At 32.1% G+C, this 20,424-nt stretch overlaps 3 protein-coding genes across 3 annotated transcripts; 2 read left to right on the plus strand and 1 right to left on the minus strand.

The window, feature by feature from the left end:
• Positions 1-717: 717 nt before the first annotated feature.
• Positions 718-1,572, minus strand: LOC121776680 (glycine-rich cell wall structural protein 1-like). Its single transcript, XM_042173863.1, has 3 exons — positions 1,451-1,572; positions 1,252-1,362; positions 718-971 (listed from the first exon to the last, which is right to left on the minus strand). Exons 1-3 carry the CDS (start codon positions 1,539-1,541, stop codon positions 718-720), a joined length of 456 nt encoding a protein of 151 aa, XP_042029797.1. The 5' UTR covers positions 1,542-1,572.
• Positions 1,573-6,865: 5,293 nt separating this feature from the next.
• Positions 6,866-8,638, plus strand: LOC121776681. Its single transcript, XM_042173864.1, has 9 exons — positions 6,866-6,968; positions 7,279-7,363; positions 7,440-7,564; positions 7,641-7,725; positions 7,845-7,962; positions 8,036-8,118; positions 8,302-8,422; positions 8,505-8,561; positions 8,606-8,638. The coding sequence occupies exons 1-9, from the start codon at positions 6,866-6,868 to the stop codon at positions 8,636-8,638; spliced, it is 810 nt and encodes a 269-aa protein (XP_042029798.1).
• A 4,525-nt stretch (positions 8,639-13,163) lies between these two features.
• LOC121776682 lies at positions 13,164-17,413 on the plus strand. Its single transcript, XM_042173865.1, has 5 exons — positions 13,164-13,345; positions 13,427-14,154; positions 14,432-14,873; positions 14,991-15,640; positions 15,750-17,413. Exons 1-5 carry the CDS (start codon positions 13,164-13,166, stop codon positions 17,411-17,413), a joined length of 3,666 nt encoding a protein of 1,221 aa, XP_042029799.1.
• Positions 17,414-20,424: the final 3,011 nt, after the last annotated feature.

Consider the following 20,424-nt stretch of genomic DNA (forward strand, 5'->3'; position numbering starts at 1 on the left):
CTCATTGCAGTGAGATAAACTCTGAGATGGACCTGCTGACGTCGCAGAAAAAAATAGAGATAGACTCTAAGATGGACTCAGTAGATAGGTCACTATTGCTAGTGCTCTAACACACCTTTGTCTAGGCCTATAGGCACGAGCTTTAGAAGAGAAACACACCTCTCAGCAAGTCTGACAAGTCTGTCACTGCCTAGCTAATTTGGACTGTTTCTATACATTAGGAAGAAGTTATTTAATCTTTGAGGTAGGTCAATACATCAATCTGATTGTTGTAGACTAAACATAATTTTTAATGCATAAAAGGAAATTTCCTCAACTCGACTAGCACTAAGTTTGTTTAATATTTTCAATATAATTTTCATCTTATGTTGTCTTATTCTTTTACTTCAATTACACTAATAAGTAAAATATCCTCTGTATAGTGTATACTACTTGGCTTCGATATGTAGCAAAAATTACTATAAGCTCCGTTTGTAATTATTATATGTATCAAAATCGAAAGAACTAGTGCGAGAGAAAATAGTGATTTCACATAAGTCATTGCAGAGACAAAAACACAAGCACGAAGTCTTATAGGTCTCGTATAAGAAGACCTTAATTTCACGAGAAGCAGTTCTTTAAACTCCCATATTCGAACATACAACCTTGCATAATTTATTCCAATTACAACATATACATCCAAAACATGCCCTTCCTACCATCTCCCAAACTCTTCATTTAGTTCTTCGTCTCTTCATTGCCTGGTACACCACCGTGTCCTCCGCCACCTTTTCCACCACCACCATGCCCTCCGCCGCCGCCACCTTTTCCACCACCGCCATGTCCTCCACCGCCATGCCCTCCGCCGCCACCACCTTTTCCACCACCACCATGTCCTCCACCGCCGCCATGTCCACCACCTCCGCTATGTCCATCGCCGCCGCCATTGAGAGTGGTGTCATCTACAGAGGAAGCTTGCTCCGCTTCAGTAGCTGCATTACCAATATCATCAAATAGCTTCACACCCAAAAACAGCTTTAACAGACAACAATTATGAGATGTTGTCTGGGATTGAATCGTGAGATTATTTTAATTGAAGGAGACTGTTATGACTAATTATCACATGATTATATATCTAGCCATCCATGATTGAACTGTCAGATTCAATCTCATGAACCAAACACAAAACATGTTTAATCCCGATCTATAATCTTGCAAACCAAACGGTCCCTAGATTATAAAACAACTTCCCGAAGGGTACAAAAGTCCTACCAGAGGGGCTGCAACACCATCGTCTGCAGCTGCCGCCGTACCAACCGCCGCAGCAGCGGCGGTAGCGGCAGTAACCGCCGCCACGTTGGTTGATCTCTTTCGGCTCATCTCCTTAAAACATAGTAGTACAAGTTTTAAAATCAGTGATATATAATGCTTTTTAAGAGATGGAAAATTAGAAATATATATATAAATATACCAAGTTGGAATTCTTCCGCAAATGCTGCGGTTGCGGCAACGAGAAGAAGAACAAGGAGAAGAAACAACGCCAAACCTTTAGAAAACTTCATGTTTTTTTGTGGTGTGAGGAATGATGGTAGAGAATGGAATGTATTTATAGTTGCATGGAAGGAGTAGACGACAATAGGATGATGACCTCATCACTCCCCTTGCAGATAAATCTTTGAATTCTTTCTTGATTTTTCTGCATTCTTTTCCACAAGTCTTATCGAGTTGGGTTTCGAGTTTAAATATATAGTAATGACACCTTTTTGTAATTTTGTTGATGAACAAAAGACACCTTTTAATTTAGCACCAATTTTCAAAAATTACTTAGTCTTATAAACAAAATAGTGTCTGTAAATAAAAGACAATTTGGTACCAATTTTCAAAATTATTTACTCTCTTAAACATAATATATAGTTGCAAATTTAGCAAATTAAAGAGTGTTAATTCCATTTTAACTTTATAGTAAATATGAGAATAATAAATTAGTGGATAATGGATTTACTTATCAAAAATGAAAAAGAATTAAGGGTATATTTTGTTGGTGGAAATTCAAAAATATGAAAAAATGTTTTTTTAAAATGAACATAAATTTAAAGGTCCCGCCACGGAGTACTCAAATCTGAGACCTTTGATCTCGGACATTATTAATCTCTCTATCGCTAAGCCTAAACCCTCTCTCTCACACACACAGACACAATGCGACGATGTGAACAAAAGGTAAAATCAACAGGCATTTAGCATACTAAAAGATGTGGATTTAAATGCGAACAGTGCTTTTAATTTTGTCATATTTCAAATAATTTCGCAAATAATGTGCAAGTATGCAACTACAATCGTCTCTCTCGCTCGAACATTTTCTTCGATCCTCTTTTTAATTCATTCCTCGTTTTCCTTTACCATTTTATCGATATTCTTTAATTTCTTTCTTAACTTTTACTTCAAAAGATTATTAACACTGATCACGCCTTCATTGAAAAAGGAAAAACGATGGAATAAGAAATATTGAGGTGGAAGACGACACCAATTTCTTACAAACAAACCAAAAGTAAGAAAAATAAATCGGTATTTGCAAAAATATAGTCTTTCTTCAAATGGGAAAACAAAATGTAGATTTCAAAATCTAAGAAAGAAAATTTTTTGGATTTGTCGCCGACAGAAATACGCGGAAAATAAGGAGGAAATCTTTTAAGGAAATCTACGTTCACACGACCTCATGTTATTCATTTTCGTGTCGTGGCACCATCTTATGATGTAACGTAAGCAGAGCATATAGATAACTTATTTAATAAAACATGTTTTCGTCACATTGGCCAAAATTACCACTTCCAAAGCTTCCTTATAAGTACCTATCATCTAATGTTCAGATAAGATTAAATTGAAAATATTATAGAAGTCATGAATTTAATCTTAACAATAGTATTATGTACTACAAAATTTTCGAATAAGTGACCAAACATATTTACAAGAAATATGTCTCATGCAATTCACGAATTATAATTTCATAACAATTTAACCAAGATGTCCTATATTAGGGATGACTTGATATATAAATGTGCAAAGTCAGTCAAATCGGAAATTATATTTTGTTGCAGCTAAATGAAATTACATAAGTATATGTGCCTGCTTTTAGCAAAGTTAGTCAAAGTGGATATTTTATTTTATTTCCAGTGCTAGACACTTTTAGTTACATATTGTCTACTGGTTGTGACACTCATTTTTGCACTACCAGGAAATATTACATGTGTCTACTTTGTTGAATTTTTCTATTCTTTTAATTTTATGCTTTATCCTATCTTTTTATTCTATAAAATATTTTTCCTTCCTTAGTCTTCAAGTGTTGCTTTTCATTACTCTTGAATTGAATTAGGATTGACTGTAATTTACAATTTGAATTTTGAGGTAACACCCAATTTATTACCTCGCTGAATCATAGTAATATTAAGCATTTTTTTATGTTTCTACTATTTTTTCTAGCATACATCCCTTTACGAGTGATGATAAAATGCAAACTCTCAATGTTATACAAACTCCAAACTATGATCTGGACCGTTAGAAAATGTCAACCGATGATAAAATAGTAGCAATAAAAAATATCAACACAACATCAACCATTGACATTGTATTGACATTTTATGTTGCTACTATTTTATCATTTATTAATAATTTTTAATTGTCCAAATCATAGTTTGAAATTTATATAATATTTAGAGTTTACATTTGATCTAAAGTCTCTCTATTTATATGATCATTTTTGGAGTATATGCTTCTTGTAGTTTATTTATTTGTTCATTGCCAAAGAAAGATGATTGAGCAACTAATCTATTAATATCTAAAGGGACAGTTTTTGTGAAACTTTTTAATGACCATTTTGCCCTTTTTGGCGGGAATTTGGCCAGAGTAACTGCTGTATTATTAAGTTTCTTTCTAGCATTTTTAACCTGTTAAATAGAGTAATTGTATTTTTGTGTGAAAAGTTGTGTAGAGGCAGACCTATAGCTGCCATCTAGAAGGCCTATTTTGTTGTGACTCACCTCTAACAATATTTACTATTACATATAAATATAAAATATAACAAAATAAATCATAACAAAGAATAAAAGGGTGTAATATAATCCCTTTTGAAAATTAATCTCACTGTTGCAATCCATACCTGAAAAATGAAATACATCATTAGTTAAAATGTAAGCAAATTTTCAGAAACAGTAGCACTACTACCCTAAGTGAATTGCCAGGATAATTAGTTAAAATCTAAGTAAATCTAAGCATATTTTCATATATAGTATCACTACTACCCTAAGCAAATCTTAGTTTGTTAATTTCGATTTTTTTGATTAGTCTAACAGGTGAACTTTTTACTATCCAACTTATATTAAATGCAGTATGAGTTAATATCTAAGCAAACTTTTAATATCTAAGCAAACTTTAAATACAAGTTGCTGACTGAACTGGACTTATTAAGTTTTAGTTACCTCAAGTCATTAGATTAAATTATATATGATGAGATCTGACAGTTATAGTTAATATCATTTATGCTATATGTATCTACTAATGCATTATTAAGGTATAGATAACTCAAATGTATAGATATATGCATTATGACCCTATCAAGTTATCTAATACTTATCTATTTTGTTTAATAGTTTAAATAGATAAAATACCAATCAACACAGTCATTTATTGGGCAAGGAAAATGGACCATTCTATTAATTGTAACATCTATATAATTCGTTTTCCAAGACACAACTGGCACTCATTTATATTCCTTATAATTATTTCGGGTAATGCATTACCTAATATTGCTAATTCATTTATAACCCTGTTTTATAGTTTTTATACCCATTTAATACTTATTAAAATATTATCTGGGGTATATATTTTAGATGAGATATGTGAATGGTTCTCCTAACCATATTCCCCATAAGGAAATATATTTTTTAGTAATATATTTTTTTGAAATATATTCTTTTTTCATACCTGTTGGAATACATTCTTTTTCTTCTTCCTTCAGTTATGTTGGTGTGTAGATTTGGACAGGTTCCCTTTCTGTAGCACTTACATCATCTGTAAAAAAGCATGAAGAGTTCTAAAGGGACAGTATGTACATTATATGTAATCAAGTATGTATTATAAACTTATGTTTAATATATACCTTATGGATTCATATTTCCATATCAAAGTATTTGTAGAGATAATAAATTGAATATATGGCATACCTTTTGTCTACCTTTTTCCTCTTTCTTCCTATTTTGAGGTTTTGTTGTAGACTCTAATAGGTCTCATGCTTGAAGCAGTCCTCGGCAGGTGTGTGTAAAGTGACTGTGTTGTAACCTCCTTTATACAATGATATTTCTCTCTCCTTTTTCTGCTATAGTAGAGGCGGCTCCTCTCTTTAGGGTTTTATATAAACCCATTGGTATTCCTGCAATTAATGCTGTTGTTAAATAATGCAGAATTCAAAATTAACCTATTTAATGTAGGAGTTGGTTGGGCCCATGTATTGAATATCCAATTGTATTAATGTTTTAAGGTTTCCTTATTTTTCAATTACTAAGGATCCTTTTTTGGGAATTTGCATCCTTTTCTAGGTAGTACATGCCTTTATTAGATCTATTTAAAATATCTCTAAATAGGTAATTTATTAATATTTTATGAAAACAATATTAAAATAGATATTTGTTATTTCCCATATTTACATGTGAAGGGTTTTTCTCATCATTATGTCTTTTTTTGGGAGTATGCTTCTTCTTACACGCCATTGCTGTCTAACATATGTCTATAAATACCCATTCCTATTGAAAACCTTTCAAGCCATTCCATTCACTTCATCATTTCTGCTTATTCGATTTTTAGGTAGCTCTCAAAGATTTCAAGCTGCAATTTCTCAGTTTCTGTCCACTCATAGTTTAATAGCTTACATAAACTGTTTTTATACATTTATTGATTCTGTTTTGAAATGGAAACTGTCACTCATTTCTTAGCATATGTTGTATTTTGTATGTTGTATTATATATATGCTGAAAAAGTTTTAACCTGTGTTTATTGCTTTTGTACCCTTCTTTTTGTCACTTCAATGTGCCTTCATTCACACATTATAAGCTGTCAAAACAAAGTGAATGAGTTTTCAGACATAAAATTTGTATATACATAAAACGTGTTATATGTGTTCATTATCTGTTGTATGTAGATATTACTAGATGGTTTTGTAATGAATAGAGGGTCTCTCTACTGTTTTATACACTTTTGGCAGGAGATATTACTAGATGGTTTATAATGAATAGAGGGTCTGATTACCTGTCTTTGTATCTTTCATTTTAGGACCTCAATCATGCATTGTTGATAGATTAGTAGATACCTGCAGATCAGTGAAGAAGAGAGTTAAATATTAGCATTGTATGAGTTGTTTAAGTAATTATATATGTCTGTATTTGAATCATTTGTATGTGTTTTTACAGGATCACTTCTGAAATAATGGCTCCATTCATTACATGTGTTAACAATCTCAGCAAGGCAATCACCAATTCAACAATCAAAGTGAGGTGTGTTCGGGCTTATCAAGGTTTCCCTGAAGATAAGGATGATAAAAGCTTAGAATGTGTGTTTCATGACTCCAAGGTAGACAATATCTGCAGAATATGCAAGCTAACAACATGTATTATTTGAACTACAATTAAGAACTAATGGTATTCTTTATAACATATATCTTGGTATTGATTTTCAGGGTACTAGAATTCAAGCTACATTTCCAAATAATTTGGTCCAGAACTTTGGAAATATACTAAGGGAAGAAGGGATTTTTTATATTAAAAATTTCTTTGTCAGACCTAATACACTCAGAAACAAGGCATCAAATCACCAGTTTAGATTGCTAATGAATGTCAAGACAGAGATGGTTGAGGTTAATGATCATAGGATCTTGAGAGAAATGTTTGACTTCAAGTCTTTTTCTGAAGTTTCACAATATGAAAATGTGGATGATTCATCCTTCTTTGGTATGATTTTTAAATAATGTTTACTTTTATTTTAGTTTACTTCTTCAATTTACTTGCAAGTGATTTGTGAATTGAGTTTCAATGTACTTAGTTTTCAATCAAATTGCAACTGTATATTGATCTGCTCTTTAAGAAAAGTTGATACCTTATTGTTTTATGCTTTCTGAAAGGTAATACAGTTGATCCTCTGTAGTGGATTGAGTGTACTTCTGAAAATTTTTGTTGATTCTCTGTAGTGGATTTATCATCAAATCTGCAAGTTACAAGAAAAGTTCATTCAGTTTACATATTTGTCATTTGTGTTTGTTAGATGTCATTGGTGTGATAACTGGACATGGTAGAGTTATCTCTCAATCTAAGTATAGATTGATTGAGATTGAGATTTCTGATGAGAAGTAAGTGCATTAGTGTTTTGACATTCACATTTTATATTGTACATATGTTAAACTAATTTTATACTTTCTTTAACAGCCATAACAAACTATTTTGTACAATATGGGAATCAAATGTGGACTTATATCTGGATCAACTGAAAAAGAGTGAAGGAACAATTCCAATTGTGATTATTCAGTTTTGCAAGCACAATCTATTTAGAGGTTCTTTATATTTCATGTTTCTTACTGTTTTTTACTTGTCATTCGGTGTGATAATCTTAAAGTGTTTGTGTTTTAGGTGAAATTCGCATTTCTACACATTTTCAAGCTTCTAAAGTTGTGATAAATGCTGATGTTAAAGAGGTTAAAGATTTTAGGATGAGGTATTCATTATTATGTACTTTGTTTTTCAAGTCATTGTTTATTTATTGATAGATTTCTTATTACTCATTTTTATGTACATATAAGTCAGTTTATCAAAATTTTTATTTATTTTATTTAGAATAAGGGAGGATAGCAGATTTGTTCAGCAAGTTTCTGTCATTCAAGGAGGACAAAGGGTTGGGGGTGAATATGATGATCTACAATTGAAGTCCCTTGAGGATTTATCTTGCCTAGAGGTATTGAATAAGTTTCACATCTGTCCTTTAGTGTTCTTATTTTTGTTGAGTTATATGTGTAACATTTCAATAGTTCATTTCGTTTTGTGATCCACAAGAAGGTTCATGTTGGGTATTTGGTAAAATAGATTCAGTTGAGTGCCACTATGGTGAATGGTATTTTTTGGCTTGTAAGACTTGTGTTAAGAAGGTCAGAGAGGTGGATAATAAGTTTAATTGTTCTGGATGTACCAAAATTCATACTTATGCTGTTAAAAGGTTTGAAACATACTCTCTGATACTTTGTCTTGAACTCTAATGTAATTAAGTAATTTATATCAATATTTTTGTCTTATTTAGGTTCAAGTTTGTGGTGAATGTTGTTGATCATACTAGCAATGCATCTTTATTATTGTGGGATAGGGAAGGCAGCCAATTGTTAGGGAGAAATGTGACTGAGTTTTTAGGAAATGGTGGTCAGGTTTGTATGTTTAAACACTGAAATTTGTTTTTTTTTTGTATCATGGAGAGTTCTCATTGTAATTTCAATTATATTTCAGCAGGTTGCTCCTAAGAATTCCATTCCTTCACTTATTGAAGAGATTCTTATGGGTCAGAAGGTGTTGTTTAAACTTCAGCTGAAAAACCATATTGAATATTACAGAAGTTACCCTTTTACTGTCAACAAAGTATGTAATATCCCTGAAGTAGTTGACAAGTATACTCCTAAAGACTTGGGTGAACAGATCTTTAACTTTGATACGAGGTTATCTGATCTACTTTTTGGAGCTGATCTTGCTGAGGTATTTAAATTTTATTATTATTCAGTAGTTGTACATCTTGTGCATGAAAATGTTACTTGGATAGTTTTTTTGAATGCTTTTTACTTATAGGTGTCTCAGAAGACCCTTGGTACAACTGATCTGTCCATACTTGGAAATGATAATATCAGTGAACTTTTTGTTGGAGGCTCTGAATTAAATGTTGGAGTTGAAGTTGCTGAGGTATTTTTGTATATATTATAGCTATGTTGATTATTTTGTAATTATTTATCATGGTTGATAATTAATTATCCTATTAATATAGGGTTCTCAGAGAGTGTTTGTTACACCAGATCTCTCCACTGTTTCCAATGAAAAAAATCATGGATGGGGTGTTGAAGGCTCTGCAAAGTGATGCTTGGATTTAGATTTTGACTGTTGTGATGATGTTGATGAAGTTCAGATTAAGAAGAAAGAGAAAATTGCTGGTTCTAATTAGATGGGAAGGCATCCTTGGTGTCTATGTTTTGCTGTATTTTTTTACTTAGCATTTTGAAGGAATTGTCACCCTCTGTTTTTGTGTTTTGGTTCTGGATTTTATCACTGAAATTGACAATTTTTTGATGCTGTTAGGGCAGGTTTATGTTTTCCATGTAGGGAAGTTATGAATATGAGATCTTCATCAAGATTTTGAATGTTGAGCTATCCCATCATTTTATATTCAAGTTTTTTAGTTATTGTTTTGTTTGTTCCCCTTATTAATGTTTATGGCTTAGAGTTATTATTCTGTTGTTAATGCTTCAGAATGTTTAAATTGGAAATACATCATAAAGCTCACTGAAACAGTTTTAATAAAGTAATAAACACACAAGCATTTTAGTTATAGAATTTTGTACAAGTTAATTTCTGATGAACAAATATTTAAATTGATGGAGTAAAAGTAAATATATAACTCATTCATTATCTAACCTGTATAACACTTGGAAGTTTCTTGGGATAGTCTGAAAGGTCTTCTTGGTTATTTGACACAACATAGGTAGCAAAAAGGAGATAGACTGAACAGGACTTGCATTTGAAAACACAATAGTATGTTAGATAACATAATGTGGAGAGGTTGAAGAAAAGAAATTTATGTAATACAAGGTAGGACAAACCTAGAGTCTTCTCCCCCTTCAAACTGGTAACATATAACCAAGAAGGTCCAGCACCTTCTCATTTCAAGCAAAATGTGTTTCTGCCAGATATCTGGAACAACATTTTAGTATTTAAAAACTGAATATAACTGTTTAACAATGGGTGAACAGAAAATATAACAGTTTAATTAAAGTTGTGCAGAAAAATAAATAAGTGCAAGTAAAGATTCCCTCCAACTACTCTAACAGAAGCTTCAAGGTCATCCCCTTTTGCTATCTCTATGTTCCTGCGGACAAAAAATTAATATTAAACAGTAATAAAGGTTGAGTTTACTGTAAGAAGGATTCATCAAATTGATGTCATTAATTCTAGAATCTGTGTTTATTTAGTTTAAAAACTTTCACTAGCAGATATATCTCAAAGGAACATGATCTTTTATTTTGTTTTTTTTGTGGAATAAACAAACACAATGAAAAGACAAAGCACACTGATATTATTATTAAATGGAAAATCCAAGGAGACTATATTTACACACTGCAGTCAACATTAATGCTCACAATGATAGATGAATCTTGATATATGTAAAGTTTGAGTGCTAATACTGAACAAATTCTATATTTGGAAATGCAAGCATAATTATTGGCACATTATAGAGCATTTGTCTTTAAAGTAAATTAAAAAGTGTTTAACTTGATCTAATCTTCTACTCCAGATTCTTACTTAATGTGCTAATCTTCTACTCCATATTTTTCCTTAGTGAAAACTTTTCTGGAATTCATCCTTTTAATTTCTGAAATAACAATTTAAATAATCTGTTTTCTGGGATAATCTGAAAGGTCTTCTTGGTAATTGTGAAATATGTGTGTCCTTTAAATATGCAGTTCTGCAGATATAAGTATATCCTCACTATACTCTGTATTTTTTTCCTTTTAAGGAAAAGATAAGTTGTCATTCAAGTTGAGATTCTTATTGAATGAAGAAGTTAAAAAGGTCTGCCATACTTACAAGTTGTCCTAATTTACAGTTAACACTTTCAACATCAGGTAATCTATGTAACTCTTACTCTTCTGAAATTATCCCTAAAGCTCTATGATTCTTGACTTTTATTGTTAGGAGTTGGATCCAATAGTCAAATTAAAGCAATCTGTTTATTTGTAATGGGTAAAAATAAACTTTGAAATTTATTGGCTATGTTGATGCACCAGGTTTAATTATTTGTCTACTAATCGTTTGTGTCAAACGATTACAGATGTGATTTGCCATTTGTGTCAAACAATCAGTGACAACATCTAAGCCTGAATTTCCATTCAGTTGTGGGGATCTTTAATAGCTTCTAAGCATGCATTTCCATTCAGATATAGGATTCTTTGGTAGGTTCAAACATGCGTTTGCAGTGAGCTTCTAACCTAATCAAGCAACATACATTGAATGGAAATACAAGATTATATACTTTTTGAAATTTGTGTTACCTTTGAGAATTTGATTGCTCGGTTTTGGTGAAGAAACTGTGATTCCCTTCAAATCCACTCTTCAAATGATGTTATCTTCGATTTTTCTGGACACTGTCGAACATTCTTAAGCTTCGAGTTTGAGGCTTCCATTTTGTCGCACTCTGTGGGTTAGGGTTTTGAGCTATTTGATTCTGGAAATCGATTGAGGGAGAGATGGTTAGGGTTTAGGGGATGCCGAGTGAGAAATAGATTACGATTGGATGGTAAACAGAACTTGAGACATTCGAATTAGCCGAGTATGGAGTCGCTTCGCCGGAGACGGAGTCGATTCGCCGTTTCGAGAAGGCGATGTAGGTGGAGTAAGAGGGAGATGGATTGGTCGTGTGTTTCATCGGGAAGTAGGCAATCTCTTGATTCTCAAACCCTAGATGCTTAGGCATTATTCCACTGTCTCAATATTTTTGGGCTAATGCTTTGGGCTTTTGTTTTAAATGTTAGGGGCCCAATTTTTGGTTTTAAATGTTAGGGGTGTTTGGGGCCCTGGAATAAAAAAGTGGTAGTGATGGGTTGGATTAAATTAACATTGATTAGATGGATTAATATTTCATTAACATTACTTGAAATTTTGAAACTTATGCTAAATTGCAAATAATTATGACAAACGATTGAAGTTATGTAACAATCAAATAATTTATTTCCAAATTTAGAAAGGACTTTATTTATAATTCGCTCCCATTTTGTCAAGGAATCGAGTTGTATCATAGAATTTGTTATTGTAATAATTATTAATCCTTGGCCCAAAATTTTTTAATTGGTTTTTATAAAATATTTATTACAAAATCTTCGAGTTCTATAAAAGAGTGAAAGAACAATTCCAATTGTGATTATTTAGTTTTGCAATATGGGAATTTGATTGCTCGGTTTTTGAAATTTGTTCCTTCACTCCTTTTCATTCTATTCTAGAACTCGAAAATTTAGATAGGATTTTATAATCATTTGCTCCGATTTTGTCAAGGAGTCGAGTTTTATATTTTTATTATATTATTATATTTTGAGTTGACAGTATTATTCTGCCTTTTATTAGACTTTTTATTTTTTGTTAAAAAAATATAGGCATAAAAGTCGGAAATTGTTATATAGACAAAAATATAATGAATAAATCGAAAATAGTTGTTTATATTTTTTGTCTTGAAAGCATATTTCCAATTTTAGGCCCTTATTTATTTGTTGTGCAAAGATGTTAATTTTTAATATTGTTTAAATTATGAAAGCATACTTTTGGTAAACATAATCTTTAAAATTTATTCAAAATTGGATAGTAATACTCAAATTATATATTGTGTACTAATTTTTTTCAATTTCTGCTTTATATTTTGTAGGTGATGTGTGTGGATCATTTGAAAGTCCTATTGTTATAAGTGATGATGTGCTTGATGAACGCAAGCAGTCTTTTATTAATGACAGATCTTTCGGTTCATCTACTTTTAATCAAGATGGAGGTATTTTTTTTCGTATCTTGGTTACTTTCTTAATTTTTTACATGCTTATTTTCCTAATTATATTTATGTCAAATTGTATAAGTTTTTTATTAATGTTTTACTAACTTTTTTTTTATATAGAATTTTGGGATATAGGTGATCCTTCGTATATGTGTTCACATTGTGGAGCATTATTTTGGTATGAGGAACGTCTTGGCAAACCCAATAAGGCCACTAATCCAAGATATTCGGGTTGTTGTATGAATGGGAATATTGAGATTCCTAAGTTGACTTCTCCACCTGACGTTTTGCACCAATTAATGTTCTCTAATGACGCCAAAAGTAGTCACTATTTGAAAAATATTCGTTCATATAATTCGATGTTTGGTTTTACCTCAATGGGAGGTAAAGTTGACAATAGTGTTAACACCGGTGGTGGTCCCCCTGTATTTCGTTTACACGGGCAAAATTACCACTTAATTGGTAGTTTACTACCGTTAGATGGTTGCGAGCCGAAGTTTGCCCAGTTATATGTGTATGATACGGACAACGAGATCAATTACAGAATAACGTCTGTGAGGTAATTAAGTTTTCATTAGCTAACAAATTAAATATATATTTATTTTGTTAAAAAATAAATATAGTAATTTTTGTTTTGTAGGCAGAGGGATGCTGTCAATAACCTTCATTTAGAGATTGTTAGTGATTTGCAACATATGTTGGATGAAAATAATGCGTTAGTGAAGTCTTTTCGTATGGCCAAAGAAAAGATTGGACATGAAAATCAACCCAATTTAAGTTTGAGGTTGCTTGGTAAGAGAGGTAGGGATGGAAGAACCTATAACCTACCGTCTGTTTCTGAGGTTGCTGTGCTTGTCGTTGGGGATTTTGATGAAGCTTTGGGTGACAGAGATATTGTTGTTGTAAAGAAGTCAGGGCAATTGCAGCGCATTAGTGAACTGCATCCTTCTTATCTTCCACTTCAGTATCCACTTTTGTTTCCTTACGGGGAGGATGGTTATAGAGAAGATATTGGATTTTCTAAAAATTCTTCTTCTTCATCGACTCATAGAAAAAGTATTAGTCCTAAAGAATTTTTTGCCTTTCGCTTACATGAAAGGATTTCTGAGTATTCTATTCTTTTATTCGGAAGGCGATTGTTTCAGCAGTTTGTCGTTGATGCATATACGATGATTGAGACTGGACGTCTTACTTTTGTACGAACCCATCAAAAAAGGTTGCGGGCTGAATTGTATAGTGGTCTGGCGGAAGCTGTTCTTCGTGGTGAGACAGATGGTTCAAGGTATGGGAAACGAATTATCTTGCCTTCCAGTTTTGTTGGTGGAGCTCGATATATGGTTCAGAATTATCAAGATGCGATGGCGATCTGTAGGTGGATTGGGTACCCAAATTTGTTTATTACCTTTACGTGCAATCCTAAGTGGTCAGAGATATGTCGATATCTTGCATCTAAGGGCTTGAAATCAGATGATCGTCCTGATATTATTTGTAGGATCTTTAAAGTCAAGTTGGATAATTTGATAAGAGATCTTAAGAGTGAAAAAATATTTGGAACCGTGAAAGTAGGTATTTTTAAAGACCTTGCTTTCAAAATATTTTTTAAGTTGTTTTCGAATAAGCAATTTAGTTAAATTATTTTGTGCAGTTGTGTACACGGTTGAGTTTCAGAAACGTGGATTGCCCCATGCTCATATTTTGTTGTTTTTAAGCAATGAGGACAAACAGCCTAAGCCTCAACGCATTGATGAGATTATTTCAGCTGAACTTCCCGACCAAGTAACTGATCCTCACTATTATGAGTGTGTGAAAGAATTCATGATGCATGGGCCGTGTGGTGTTGTTCGAAAATCGTCTCCTTACATGCTCAATGGACGTTGTTCCAAATATTTTCCCAAAAAATATCGAGCGGCCACAAACATTGATGAAGATGGCTATCCTGCTTACAGACGTAGAGATAATGGTCGTGTTGTTATGAAGGATGGCGTGCCCTTAGATAATAGATATGTTGTTCCTCACAATCGTTTTCTTCTTATGAAGTATAGCGGCCATGTCAACGTTGAGTGGTGCAACCAGTCGCAATCTATTAAGTATTTGTTTAAGTATATAAATAAGGGTTATGATCGTGTGACAACTTCTTTTTTCCAAAGTGGTGCGGATGGTGCCGAACGATGTACTGATGAAGTAAGTTTGTACTATGATTGTAGGTATATATCGTCTTGTGAAGCTGCTTGGAGAATTTTTGGATTTGAAATTCAATACAAAGATCCTCATGTTGAAAGATTGAGTTTTCATCTTCCAGATCAACAACATGTCATATTTGATGAAGCTGCTGACTTGGATACTGTTTTGAATCGTAAAACAATTCATGAAAGTAAGTTCTTGGCATGGATGGAAGCAAATAAGATATATTCTCAAGGTAGGGACCTCACTTATGGTGAATTTCCGACGAAATTTGTATGGAAGAAGAATCACTGGGAACCTAGGAAACAAAGATATTCGATTGGAAGGTTATTTTATGTTGCTCCTGGTTCTGGTGATATGTATTATCTAAGATGTTTGTTAAATATTGTTAAAGGAGCATCTTCCTATGAAGACATCAAATGTGTTAATGGTGTTCAGTATGCTACATTTAGAGATGCTTGCTTTGCTTTAGGGTTGTTGGATGATGATAAGGAATACGTTCATGGAATTGTGGAGGCTTCTTTTTGGGCTTCAGCTCAGTCTTTGAGATTGCTCTATGTGAGTTTGTTAACATCGGAATCTATTTCACGCCCGGATTTTGTTTGGCAAAATTGTTGGAAATATTTGTCCGAAGATGTTCTTTATAACCGTCGAAAATTAACAAATTATCCTGGTAAGCTATTTTTTTAATTATTTTCGTTGCACATTTATTATGTTTTTTGTTATTAATATCAACTGATAATTTGAATTTAATTCTAGCAATGTATTTTTAATTACTATAGGTTTGATCTTGAGTGAGGATGAAATTCAGAATTTTGCCTTGGCAGAAATAGAGAAATTGCTGCAGAATCTTGGTAAAACTTTGCGTGATTTTCATGGTTTGTCGTATCCTGATAATCAGTATTTTGAATCATGTGAAAATAGACTGATTACTGATGAGTTGTGTTATGACCGCGATGGTTTAGCAAGTGAATATTCGGAATGTATTTCCAAATTCACTGATGAGCAACTTTATGTCCATGACACTATAATGTCTTCTGTGTATTCTAATGATGGAAGAATATTTTTTGTTTACGGATATGGAGGTACTGGGAAAACTTTCATTTGGAGAGCATTGTCTGCTGGGATTCGTTCGAAGGGCGATATTGTTTTAAATGTGGCGTCAAGTGGCATAGCATCTTTATTATTGCCGGGTGGTAGGACGGCTCATTCTCGGTTTAAAATTCCCATTATTGTGAATGAAGATTCTATGTGCAATATTAAACCAGGTAGTGCACTTGCTGAGTTGATTGTGAGAGCTAAGCTTATTATATGGGATGAAGCTCCAATGATTCATAAACATTGCATAGAAGCCGTGGATAGAACTTTAAGAGATATTATGCGTGTATGTGATGAATTAAATAGGAACAAGCCGTTTGGTGGAAAAACGGTTGTTTTTGGTGGTGACTTTAGACAGATCTTGCCTGTTGTTCCTAAAGGCAGTCGTCAAGATGTTGTGAATGCTACCATTAACTCATCTTATCTTTGGAAGAGTTGCACAGTTTTAAGGCTGACAAAAAATATGAGGCTTTTGAATGTGGAAAATATTGATGAAGCTTCTAAATTGAAGGAATTTTCCTCTTGGGTTGCTTCTATTGGCGATGGTGTTGTTGGTGGTCCAAATGATGGGGAAGTGAGTATTCAACTTCCTACTGACATTGTTTTGTCAAATTCTGGTGATCCTCTTAGAACCATTGTTTCAAACGTCTATCCTTCTTACATGAATCCTGAAGATTTGATCAGTTGTTTGCATGGCCGTGCTATACTTGCTCCTACATTAGAGGTAGTTGATGAGGTTAACCAATTCATGATTTCTTTGGATCAGTCTCCAGGTCGAGTTTACTTTAGTTCTGATAGTATATCAAAATCTGATTTCACATCAAATGGTCTCGCTGAGATACATTCTGTTGAGTTCTTGAACAGTTTGAAGTGTTCTGGTACACCTAACCATGAATTGTTGCTGAAAGTTGGTACACCTGTGATGTTGTTGAGGAACATAGACCTGTCAAATGGGTTGTGTAATGGCACAAGATTGATAATTACACGATTAGGTGATTATGTGTTAGAGGGACGGGTATTGGGCGGCCATAATATTGGCCATAAAGTGTTGATTCCTCGAATGTCCTTAATACCGTCTGATCCGAGATTGCCTTTCAAGTTCCAAAGAAGACAGTTTCCTTTGACTGTGTCGTACGCAATGACCATTAACAAAAGTCAGGGTCAATCACTCTCTCATGTTGGATTGTTTTTGAGAAAACCTGTTTTCAATCATGGACAACTGTATGTTGCTATATCAAGAGTGACAAGTCGTGAAGGTTTGAAGATTTTGGTGTGTAAAGATGAACAAGGTGAAGGCAATGGTGATTCTACTGTTAACATTGTTTATAAAGAAGTTCTTCAAAACTAATGAACTTTTGGATTTTTTATGTATGTGTAAGTTCCTATTTATGGTCGTCGGAATTTAATGAACTTATTTTACTATTGTGTTACGTATAATGTACGTATATAAGTATCATTATCTCATCTGTATTTTGTTTTATATTTTATTTGTTCCTCTCATATCCGCATTTCCAATTCATAACAATTTTTTGTTATGTATAAATATACACTTATGTATTTGTCTGGATATTTACGATGTATTTTTTTACAAACAATGAATTCTCTGTTTGCAAGCATAATTATAGAAAAGTTAATCATCTACTTTTTTTTAAGTTCATTTATCTTAGAATTTATTATAAGTTTCATGGCCCGTGCATAGCACGGGTGGTAAAACTAGTTCATAAAAAAAGCTAATCCCAGAGTGGCGATCTAAATAATGCCTGGCCCAAATGGATTGATTGGGCTTAAATAAATTATACTGACCCATAGTTTCGGCCAGCTAGCCGAGCACCAGAAAATATGTACAGGGGCACTTATATAAATAGAGTAGGGTTAGTCACGTTCTTGGTATTTTTCACTTTTTGACTAATTGTACGACACTTTTAGAAATTTAAGAAAAAAATCGTTGTAATATACTCGTTCCGTTCTATAATAGGAGTCACATTTAGTGTGAGAAAGTCCAAATTATTATTAACAATTATAGAGTATTTTTCGATATTTACCTCACTGACATGAGTGGTTAGGAAGTTGTAAGTATATAAATTATTGTGAATGGTAAATAAGAAATAGTGATGATACATATGATAGTCAAAAGTAGTAGAAAAAAATGGGAAGGATTAACATAATAAAAAAATTATTGCAATGTATAAAATTAGAGCCTTCGCGGGAGTAGAACCTTAACCTCCTCTAATGGAAGGCTGGATTGACAACCGTTGACGCCAGCAGATGTATATTTACTTTTATTGAACCTAATATATATATACAAAAATACCAAAGTTAGGGGTCCATGTGACCCCCAAGGCTACATGTAGTTCCGCCTCTCGGCCTATGTGTGTGGACACATGTTTTAAAAAATGTAAAGAATAATGAGTTGGAAAAGTTAGTGGAATATGATGTCCACTTTTGTATATTGATTTTATAATAGAATGTGAGTGAAGTGAGTTAGTGGAACGTGGGATCTAGTTGACATTTATGGTAAAAGTGAAATGTAACTCTTATTGTGGGACTGGAGGAAATATCTCTCCAATTCTCTATTAAATAGGACTGTTTCCTGGCTCCTGCCCCCGTCCCTGAAATTTTGTCACATTTTTCCATTTTGTTCGTGCCATAAAATCTGTCACATTTCACTTTTTACCATTTTTGGTAATGGACCTCATATTTCACTAACTTATTCTCACTCACATTTTATTATAAAACTAATACTTTAAAAGTAGGACCTACGTCCTACCAACCTTTTCAACCCACTTTCCATTACATTTCTTAAAACTCGTGTCTGATCAAACTATGACAAAATTTGAGAGACGGATGGAGTACTTTTGAAAATGTCTAGTGCGTCCACGAATTACTCGGGTGAAGAGGAATTGTCCCTCACATGATACATTTTCATGTGAGGGAATAGAATATTTACCTTGGTATTGTCCTTCTATTCCTAAAAGATTTATCTTGGTATCGTCCTTCAATTCTTACTTTTAGGAATAGAAGGTAACATATGCACATATCCTGTTGAAATTTTATCTTGGTATTGTCTTGTTTTAGGAGATTTATGAGATTCTCTTGCACTAATTAAAACCAAAGATTTAATAACGTGTGTTAACTAATTAACAGATTAATTACTTAGACCATATTTGATTGGCGGGAAAGTAAAGTTGACAAGGAAAATGATTCATTGGAAAATCAATTCCGGGAATATAATTCCCAATAACTTTACTTTCATGTGTTTGGAAAATATCAAGATTTTAAATTTTATAGTATTTGATTTAAACACCAAACTAAAAATAGACCTATTATTATTTTATTTATAAAGAAGAATAATAATAAATTTTTTAATAAATTATTATTTACAAACGATAATAATTATATTATTATATTTATTATTACGATGGATAGTTTAAATATGGATCATCAATCACAATATATAATAATACAAGTATAATTATAGTTACACGAAGTATTATAATCATAAATGATTATAATGATAATAATAATAATATTATTATTATTATAATATTTAAGGAAATTATAATTAAATAAATTTTATAATTTAAAATTTCACTATGATTTTATTAATTAATTATTAATTTATAAAATAATAATTAGTATTTATTATTATATAATTACATTTTCAGTATTTAATAAATTATTAATTATTATTATGATAATAAAAATTATATATAAATATTGTAATAACATAGTTATAATTATGATCATTTTAATTATAGTTATTTATTATTCTGAAATTAAGTATGATTTATAATTTTAAATTATTTTAAAACATTCTAATTAATAATAATAATAATAAGAATAATAATAATAATAATATATTACATTAAATATGTAAGAATCCTAAAACTGAGAAAAAGAATACCTAAGAAAAGTTAGGATTCGGAATCCTGGAAAGTTGTACTAACTTTCCTTGTTCTCGGAATTCTGATTACTTTCCCAGTTTGATTAAAAACTGAAACAAACACATGAATTTAAAATTTAAGGAATCGGATTACTTTCTCAGACAGAATCCTGCCAACCAAACATGGTCTTAGGCTTTTAATTAAGTCATGTGATTAAATTTCTCATATTAATTAATCCAGAGTGGATAAAATAAGGGATATTGATCTCTAAAATAATAAACTCGGGCAAAATTTTGGTAATTTCTATGTACTTTAAAACTAGTTTAGAATATTATAAACTATACATTCTGTTTGTTAGTATTTCCCAACCCAACTCAAATAAGATATTTTTGGCAAAAAAATATTTTACTTGGGCAACCAAAATGTTTATGATATTTGGATCCCTTTTTAAATTTATGGCAAGTAGGATAAAAAA

Source organism: Salvia splendens, chromosome 18, assembly GCF_004379255.2.
Source record: "Salvia splendens isolate huo1 chromosome 18, SspV2, whole genome shotgun sequence".
Lineage (NCBI taxonomy): Eukaryota > Viridiplantae > Streptophyta > Magnoliopsida > Lamiales > Lamiaceae > Salvia > Salvia splendens.

Excerpts from the sequence above, each read along its gene's own strand:
- LOC121776680 (XM_042173863.1), bottom strand. The coding sequence starts at position 1,541 with ATGAAGTTTTCTAAAGGTTTGGCGTTGTTTCTTCTCCTTGTTCTTCTT. Across the intron at positions 1,363-1,450 it reads TGCGGAAGAATTCCAACTTG|GAGATGAGCCGAAAGAGATC; the intron begins GTATATTTATAT and ends CTATGTTTTAAG. Across the intron at positions 972-1,251 it reads ATGGTGTTGCAGCCCCTCTG|CTACTGAAGCGGAGCAAGCT; the intron begins GTAGGACTTTTG and ends TTGGTAATGCAG.
- LOC121776681 (XM_042173864.1), top strand. The coding sequence starts at position 6,866 with ATGGTTGAGGTTAATGATCATAGGATCTTGAGAGAAATGTTTGACTTC. Across the intron at positions 7,963-8,035 it reads AGGATTTATCTTGCCTAGAG|TTCATTTCGTTTTGTGATCC; the intron begins GTATTGAATAAG and ends ACATTTCAATAG. Across the intron at positions 8,562-8,605 it reads AGATTCTTATGGGTCAGAAG|AAGTTACCCTTTTACTGTCA; the intron begins GTGTTGTTTAAA and ends TGAATATTACAG.
- LOC121776682 (XM_042173865.1), top strand. The coding sequence starts at position 13,164 with ATGGGAGGTAAAGTTGACAATAGTGTTAACACCGGTGGTGGTCCCCCT. Across the intron at positions 13,346-13,426 it reads TACAGAATAACGTCTGTGAG|GCAGAGGGATGCTGTCAATA; the intron begins GTAATTAAGTTT and ends TTTGTTTTGTAG. Across the intron at positions 14,874-14,990 it reads AACCAGTCGCAATCTATTAA|GTATATATCGTCTTGTGAAG; the intron begins GTATTTGTTTAA and ends CTATGATTGTAG.